The sequence below is a fragment of the Biomphalaria glabrata genome, chromosome 12 (genome assembly GCF_947242115.1).
Source record: "Biomphalaria glabrata chromosome 12, xgBioGlab47.1, whole genome shotgun sequence".
NCBI classification, from domain to species: Eukaryota; Metazoa; Mollusca; class Gastropoda; family Planorbidae; genus Biomphalaria; species Biomphalaria glabrata.
In genome coordinates this window covers 36,109,735-36,118,747 of record NC_074722.1, presented here as the reverse complement: position 1 = coordinate 36,118,747, position 9,013 = coordinate 36,109,735, and the positions used below count along the sequence as shown (strand labels likewise).

Sequence of the window (9,013 nt, the reverse complement as noted above, 5' to 3'; positions counted from 1 at the left end):
AGCATTAGCTATTCATAGCACTAGTTTAAGTGACACTTCCGGTGGGATGTGTGGCCGAGGCGCTAAGTACGCTTGAACTTGGCTTGGCCACAAAACAAGGGATTTGGAATCCCGGACTTGAGCTGAGTTGTGTTTGTTGATAGCCCTCTTCCTCCCACTGGCCTAGAAAAGATCATAGCGCACGGAGAATGCTCTAAGCATGAAAGTTGCGCTATAAAAAAAAGGTACACAATTCCTTCTCTCGACGTGTTACTTTATGTGAACTGTTTCTTCCATCTCGCACGGTGTCGTCATTAACACAAATATTTGTTATTTCTGATGTTGTTTGCATATTCTGTCATTTTTTTTTTTTTTACTTTGACTCTGTTCCGGCTTGTGGCTAAAGCCTCTTGGCAGACGTACTGTGGGTTTGAACTCAGATGAAGACTTGGATATTGTAAACCTGGAGGTTTTAGCTCAAGCTGAGTTCTGTTTGATAAGCTCCTAAAGGAAAACTTAATTTATGATACCCCTAATTAGTCACATTAAAAAAAAAAAAAGAGATTTGATAAATTCTCAATGAGCATATTTTATTTGTCACAATTACAGAACTAGAGAGGACGAACCCGGGAATAAAATGGGGATACTCTAAAAAGATACTAGGTAACACCTACAAAGACAGCGTCACAAACTCAAAGATTCGAAACAGGATCGCAAAAAAAAAACAAAAAACACAGACAAAAAAAAAGCAAACTAAAACTCTATGGCCACATCACAAGCAGGGGCGTAGCTAGGAATTTTCCATCGTTTGGGGACCCTGGGGGGAGGCTTGACCTCTTTGGGGCCCCTGCATTTTCCATAGCATTTAATTTTTAATGTAAATACACTTATTTGGGGGCCCCTCTCAAGTGGGGGCCCGGGGGGATTTTCAAATTCTCTCCCCTCCTCCCCCCACCCTAGCTTCGCCACTGACCACAAGCTCTGCATGGCTAGCAGAGACCTTTATTCATGGAACAGTACGAGGAAAAAAAAAAGAAGAAACAGATAGCGATTGGACGATAACATTAAAGAATGGAGGGACCATTCATTGGACAAGATTCTATTCAAGGCCAAAAAACAACAAAACAAAAAAACAACAGAAATGGAGAAAGACATTTGACAGATTACGTGTGGCGCCCCAACGATTGGATAGAATAAAGATTAGATGAAGGTGTATCTTATCTTATATATTGCAGATGTTACTTCAAAAAAGAAGATAATTACGTCCTACCCATTTCACGTGTCACTAGTCCTGCATGTTAATCAATGACTTAAACTCTACTGGTTTTCCTGGCTGATTAAGGCAAGAAGAGGCACTTGTACGAATTTGTTTTCCCGTATGGAATAAGAAATGTGCCTTGTGTCTTTCTGAGTATTTCATTAGGTTTTGTTTTTCTATTTGTAAATTATGGTTCAGTGTTTTATGTATCTGCTGTTATGGAAAAGTAAAGGAAGACCATAACTATATGTTTCCCTTTTTAACGCCATCTTGCTTCTGGCACTGCTCCAGATTGACTAAGAACCCCAGACCGACACATTTCACTATGGGGTTGTCTATCAACCCCAGACTGACACATTTGACTAACTGGACTCACCACATTCTAACACAAGAGTTGACTACATAGTACTTAAGAATGATTGTTAGCCTTTGTAACTATTTTGTTGACTCTGGTTGTATTCAGGGCCGGATTGAAGCAAGTAAAGGGAGTCTACTCTCTTTCAAATGCATCAATAAAAATGCATGAATAAACATGCATTGAATAATAAGAATCTAAATCTAAAAACACGTCATTTTTTTAAGACTTAGGGGATCTGTAACTGTAACTGATTTTTTTCTTTATCCATGTTTAAAATGCATAGTAAAAAAATGTTGTTTTTTTAGTTTGTGGACCAATCCTTCACCATTAAATGTGAGGCCCTGGGTGGCCGTACCGACGTCAATCCGACCCTGCTGATATTGTATATGAACTACACCAGTCGATCTAATTATTGTATAATAAATATCTGTGCCTTAATTAACTTTTAAATGGTGAAGGTTGGTAGATCTTGAGAAGTCTTTTGTACATTATATTTCAACGTCTAATCACATTCATCATGTAAACTAGGGGTGGGCAAATTGCGGGCCGCCGGAGTATTTTATGCGGCCCGCGAACACCTACAGAAATCAGGTGTGCCCACAGATTATACATATTAATTCAGCTGCAGGAGACATACCTCCAAAGAAATTATTACCTGAAAGAGAAGCTCAAGTCAGCTCTTTTCTTAGAGTTTTATGGCGGCCAGAAGCTGTACTTCCAGACTTAAAAAAAAAACTTTGCTGCTAAACTTTCACATTATTTGGGTCCACATACATCTGTGAGCAAGTATTTTTTTTTTTGTTTGAAAATAAATAAGTGTAAAAACAGGCCGTTGATGACTGACTGCACTTTGACAGCAGTCACAAAGATAACAACTAGAAAGCTAGTTCCACAGTTCGGAACATTATGCGCGGATGTAAACAGTTAAATACTTCAAATTATTTACAGCTGTACTTGTGTAGTCAAATCATGTGATGTAAATGGACAATAACAAGTATTTGTAAAAATAGTTCAAGATATTGTTAACTCTTGTTGTAATTTCTCACTTGGGAGTGCAAGAAAATGAAATTTAAATGTATAATACAGTATAAATATGAATTAAAAGCTTTTATACACAGTTAGCTATAGTATATTTTTAAAAGTTGTAAGTACATATTTTATTTATGCGGCCCCCACCCCGTCACGAAATTTTTCTAATGCGGCCCTCGATAGAAAAAAAAGTTGCCCACCCCTGCCCTAAGTGATGGTCAAACACAACAGAGCTTTTTTCTACTGGGAATTATTTCAACCCCAGAAGCTGTGAGGGAGATCTGAAATCCATTGCTGGCTTGTCTAGCAGAAAGATGTGCATCCATTTAGTGATAAAAGATCAAACACAACAGATATTATTCTAAGCAGCTTTTTTCTACTGGGAATTATTTCAACCCCAGAAGCTGTGAGGGAGATCTGAAATCCATTGCTGGCTTGTCTAGCAGAAAGATGTGCATCCATTTAGTGATAAAAGATCAAACACAACAGATATTATTCTAAGCAGCTTTTTTCTACTGGGAATTATTTCAACCCCAGAAGCTGTGAGGGAGATCTGAAATCCATTGCTGGCTTGTCTAGCAGAAAGATGTGCATCCATTTAGTGATAAAAGATCAAACACAACAGATATTATTCTAAGCAGCTTTTTTCTACTGGGAATTATTTCAACCCCAGAAGCTGTGAGGGAGATCTGAAATCCATTGCTGGCTTGTCTAGCAGAAAGATGTGCATCCATTTAGTGATAAAAGATCAAACACAACAGATATTATTCTAAGCAGCTTTTTTCTACTGGGAATTATTTCAACCCCAGAAGCTGTGAGGGAGATCTGAAATCCATTGCTGGCTTGTCTAGCAGAAAGATGTGCATCCATTTAGTGATAAAAGATCAAACACAACAGATATTATTCTAAGCAGCTTTTTTCTACTGGGAATTATTTCAACCCCAGAAGCTGTGAGGGAGATCTGAAATCCATTGCTGGCTTGTCTAGCAGAAAGATGTGCATCCATTTAGTGATAAAAGATCAAACACAACAGATATTATTCTAAGCAGCTTTTTTCTACTGGGAATTATTTCAACCCCAGAAGCTGTGAGGGAGATCTGAAATCCATTGCTGGCTTGTCTAGCAGAAAGATGTGCATCCATTTAGTGATAAAAGATCAAACACAACAGATATTATTCTAAGCAGCTTTTTTCTACTGGGAATTATTTCAACCCCAGAAGCTGTGAGGGAGATCTGAAATCCATTGCTGGCTTGTCTAGCAGAAAGATGTGCATCCATTTAGTGATAAAAGATCAAACACAACAGATATTATTCTAAGCAGCTTTTTTCTACTGGGAATTATTTCAACCCCAGAAGCTGTGAGGGAGATCTGAAATCCATTGCTGGCTTGTCTAGCAGAAAGATGTGCATCCATTTAGTGATAAAAGATCAAACACAACAGATATTATTCTAAGCAGCTTTTTTCTACTGGGAATTATTTCAACCCCAGAAGCTGTGAGGGAGATCTGAAATCCATTGCTGGCTTGTCTAGCAGAAAGATGTGCATTGAGATTAATTGTATAGAACTTGTTGTAATCACCAGGTAGTACTTACAACTTTTATGCTCAAGACAATGATGTTCATGAATGGTTTAGTTTTTTTTTTCATGCAGAGAGTGTCCAAGAAAGATAAGGTCAAAGGTTAATTGGAGTTTGTTGTTTTTAAATTACAGTGACGCTGTTACATTTCCCTTGTGTTTTTGTATGAGTTTAAAAACATTACCCATTCTATTTGTATGAGTTTAAAGACATTACCCATTCTATTTGTATGAGTTTAAAGACATTACCCATTCTATTTGTATGAGTTTAAAGACATTACCCATTCTATTTGTATGAGTTTAAAGACATTACCCATTCTATTTGTATGAGTTTAAAGACATTACCCATTCTATTTGTATGAGTTTAAAAACATTACCCATTCTATTTGTTTTACAAATGTAGGCGAACAAGTTAATTTACTTTATCTTTGAATTTGAAATTGTAAAACATGTAGAGAAAAAAACAACTTACAATATTGTTTTTTTTTTTTTTAATTTACCAGGTACCTACTATTCATTTACTTTGACTGTTGACTTTAGGCTAGGAATTAAACAAAGATTTCTTTAACCTATATTTGTCAAAGACCATAGGCATGAAAGAAAGTTGACACAGCTAATTGTACTTTTCAACAAGATATGCCTTAAAGAAATTAAGAGATATTGATGGAATGCTGTGGATATGTTGATTAAAAAAAAAAGTTCCCCTTTCAGACCTTATGGTCTATAGGGCAGATCATCTGTTTCTGTGGCCTAAGGTTAACGAGGGTGTCGTGTGACCAGCACAACGACCAACCGCCTTTCCTTTTCCCAACTAATGTCTGGTACCCATTAGAGCTGGATGGACTCAGAGTCTTATCTTATCTTATCTTATATAATACAGTCGCCCGAAGATCCGAAATTAAAAATCCCAGTCTTAACCAGGATTTGAACGAACCCCGGTCTCCGGTATGGAAGCCAAGCGCTGTACCGCTCAGCCACCACGCCTCCTTGTCGTGCGCATCTGGTAGGGTATTTTCGTTTGAGCACCATAAGGTCTTATTAGTTCTGTTTCTAAGGATGCGCTATATTGGTGTCATTGTTCTCTTGTTGTGCCTTGAGATGAGTCTCTTTGTGTTCTCTTGGTGTGCCTTGAGATTGAGTTATCTGTGTGGTGTTATTCCCCAGTATTGGGTAAGTTAGTTTATTTTACTATCTTCTACATGTCCTAGCTTTACAATCGTTTCTTTAATAATCGTGAGAATGGCGGTATCAAAGGAGTGTGTATTTTTCTTATCTAGGGACGCAGGCTTGGGACTCTGCTGGAGTCAAGTCTGAGTTGTAGGCTTGGTAGTTGACTATTGCCCGTGGCGTTGGGTTGGCGTTGTGAGGCCGGATTGACTATGGCACTGAGATTAAGGTGTGCTATAGCCCGTTGAATGTAATCTGTAATTGCCATTGATATTTATTCATAATGTATGCCTCATAATATCATATATATCATTAACTCATTAAACCTTTGTTGTTATATGCAATATTGTTATTCACTAGTATACGTTAATAGTTTGGTTTATTCGTTCCTAGATATGTATTGCATAAATTGATTACTAGACTGTTAGGGGTGCCCAGGCAGACGAGCCAAGGCTAAATTATAACCCCGGCATAAAGCTAATAAACACTGCTCAGGTGGGGAGCCCGGCGGAGTACATCATACCCTAGATGAGCGCGAAGACAAAACCCACCTGACAGAAATGGGGGCTCTGGGAAACAATATGTAAATGTCAACTTTGTGACCTCTGTGTCCCTGATTTGACCGCTAGGGCCAGTATAAAATGCAGATACATAATGGATATGTTTTGTATATTTTAAAGTGATCAGTAAATACATTTATGATGTTAAAGCGGTCTGCTGTTGTGCAGCACTAAATAGATTAGACGGGCATTCGTTGTATTTTGCGTAATGGGATTGGTTCACAATGTGTATCGAGAAACTTAGAGTGTGTAGTTACTCTTTGAAACTATTGTAACCTGTTCTTTTATTTATTGTCACCAACGCCTGAATCCTCTGACTCTGAGCGGCAACGTGTGAGTGGATCGAGTGCCTGTCGACGGGATCGACCGGAAACTGTGTGTCTTGCTGGCTGGTGTACCGGAACCGTCCTGAAGTTAGAACCGTTGGTCTGCTCCAGTGGCTTTGGTTGTCTGTGGCTTTTCTCTTCTGCGGAGCCTGGAGTGAGGCGATTTTCTTCCGACGCGGGATACTGAGCAGATAAGTCCTTGGCCCTGTTTTTGTCGATGCGCCCTTGATTTCAGTTAGCCCGTTGTAATTTAGAAATAATATATATATTTTTTTCCTTTTTATCTCTATGATCTAACTTTGGTTTTGTTAGCGATAGTTAGACTGTAAGTATTATTTAATAGTCTGTGTGATGGAGACGAGGTTGACTCTAACCGCCCAGTTCATCAGTGACGGCCGTGCTCTCGGGTATGATGGTGAGAGGTTGGAGAGGTATGTGGCAGAGCAGAAGGTTGAATACGAGAGAGCCAAGAAGGAGGAGTTTGAACGAGAGACGGCTAGGCTTGAGCGAGAGGAGAGATTGAAGAAAGAGGCGAAGGCAGAAGAGGAGAGATTAAGGAAAGAGGCGCAGGCTGAGGAGAAAGCCAGACTTGAGCGTGAAGAGAGGTTGAGAAGAGAGGCGAAGGCGGAGGAAGAGAGGTTGAGAAAAGAGGCGAAGGCGGAGGAAGAGAGGTTGAGAAGAGAGGCGAAGGCAGATGAGGCCGCCAGACATGAACGAGAGGAGAGGGCCAGGCGTGAGGAACACGAGAGGTGGAAGGAGAGAGATGCTAGAGAGGAGCTCAAGAGAAAAGATGAACTGGAGTTGGCACGGCTTAAAGAGAAGTCGGCGCCAGAGGCAGGTGCAGTGGTAGGTCAGGCAGTTGAGGTGCGACAAACGAGTGTCTTGGACAGGCTAGACAAGAACTTCCAAGGCATGAAGGAAGAGGACGATCTTCTGGCGTACCTGACGCACTTCGAGGCCGTGGCAGCAAGGTGTAAGATTGAGAGTAAAGAGTGGGCCCTACTGTTGTCCTACAAACTGACGACACCTCTCAAAAACTTTATGTTGAGGGACAGTCTGTTCCTCAGCGACAAGTATGAGGATGTCAAAACGGCACTTCTCCGCCACGCAGACATTAATGCGGAGACATGCCGCAAAAGGTTCCACCGGGTCAAACCACGGCAGAATGACTTCCGTGGGTATGTGACTGAGCGGAGGACCGCGCTGGACAACTGGTGCAAAATGGCCGAGGTAGGAAAGACAGTAGATGAGATCAAAGATCTCTTGATTAAAGACGGGATACTTGAAAATGTTTCAGGGGAGGTCTATCGACAACTTGTTCTAAACAAGCAAAACACTGTGGAGAACATGTTAGACATTATAGAGGGGTTTAAAGTCGCGAATTCGGGGGCGTCGCTTGCTAAAGAAGAAAGTGTTTATGTGGCGGCGGCGTGTGGCGAAGCAGTGAATCGTGGCCCGGCCGTTGAAAGAAAAGTGATTGTTTGCTTCGGGTGTGGCATGAAAGGCCACAAGTCAGTTGAATGCCCTCAACGTTCGCCAGTAGCGAACTCCACCCCTGTTGCGGATGGAAGGTCTAAGAAAGCACCCGCAACCCCTGCAAACTCTCACCCAAATAGAAATGTTTCATTAGGGCGTTATCGGAGGCAATTTGACGGTAGTGGGCGCAGAATCCGCGGCACGAGCACGAGACGGCAAAGTTATGACGTGGAGGGGCGTCCGCCTGATAACGGATACGGAAGGTCAGGTGGTACAGGGGCGTACGCACCGAGACCCAACTATAACAACAGAACCTTTGGCCCACCGATTAGATACAGGTGACTGAGTGGTCCACATGATGTGCAAAATTGTTGCAATTGTTCCCTAGGAAAGGGTCTTGATTTTTTTTCCCCTTGTAAAAAAGAAACATTATCTTATGTGGATAAATCGTTGCGTGACAGATCGGTAGGCAAGTTGAAGTTTGAAAGTGGTAGAGTAAATGGTAAAGTTGTGTCTGTGCTGAAAGATTCTGGTTCAAGCGTGATAGGTATTAGGAGTTCGTTAGTTGGAAAGAATGATATGATTCCTGGAAGTTATAGGTTGAAACTTGTTGATGGGACAGTGAGAGATTACCCGTTAGCGTGCGTTGACATTGAGACTGAATATATTGTTGGTAAGTTTGTGGTAGCATGTTTTTGGGATCCAGTGGCAGACCTAATTATTGGGAATATAGATTTGAACGGTGGCAGTCAGCTTGGTTGTGCTGCTGTAACTAGGGCGATGAAAGAGAGAGAAAATGATGACAGTGTTATGAATGACAGTGGAGTGCTGGAAGATTGTCGTGATGTTCTAGGTACAAGTGATGACTTTTTACGTGAACAATTGAGTGATCCGTCGTTGAAAGATCTCTGGGAACGGCAGGTAGATAACTGTGTGGATAATAAGAAGAATGGATGTGTAGAATTTAAAGTATTTGATAGATTGTTGTATAGAGTATTTAAGGGAGAATGTGGTGAGGAAGAGAGACAGTTAGTTGTACCGTCGTCTAAGAGGGAGCTTGTGTTAAGAACGGCGCATGAGAGTATGCTAGCGGGTCACTTTTCAATAAGGAAAACGAAAGGCAAAATTTATAAATATTTTTTTTGGCAAGGTTTAGACAGGGATGTGAAAGAGTTTGTGAAATCGTGTGATGTGTGTCAGAAAGCTAGAACACCACGTCGTTGTGACAGAGTGGAACTGGGTCGTATGAATGTGATTTCCACCCCATTTTTTAAGGTGGCCATT

General features: G+C 40.8%; 1 protein-coding gene across 2 annotated transcripts; it reads left to right on the top strand.

Moving 5' to 3' along the window:
• The first annotated feature begins 6,604 nt into the window (after positions 1-6,604).
• Positions 6,605-8,071, top strand: LOC129922144 (myosin-4-like). Of its 2 annotated transcripts, none has more exons than XM_056006856.1 (2): positions 6,605-6,858; positions 6,925-8,071. In XM_056006856.1, the coding sequence occupies exons 1-2, from the start codon at positions 6,605-6,607 to the stop codon at positions 8,069-8,071; spliced, it is 1,401 nt and encodes a 466-aa protein (XP_055862831.1). The 2 variants fall into 2 exon arrangements, with proteins under 2 accessions (XP_055862831.1, XP_055862830.1); XM_056006855.1 differs by having other exon boundaries at positions 6,605-6,891.
• The last annotated feature ends 942 nt before the right edge of the window (positions 8,072-9,013 follow it).

Bases quoted from the DNA above. Each gene is read 5' to 3' on its own strand.
- LOC129922144 (XM_056006855.1), top strand. From the start codon at position 6,605: ATGGAGACGAGGTTGACTCTAACCGCCCAGTTCATCAGTGACGGCCGT. The intron at 6,892-6,924 runs GTTGAGAAAAGA...GGAGGAAGAGAG, and splicing joins GCGAAGGCGGAGGAAGAGAG to GTTGAGAAGAGAGGCGAAGG.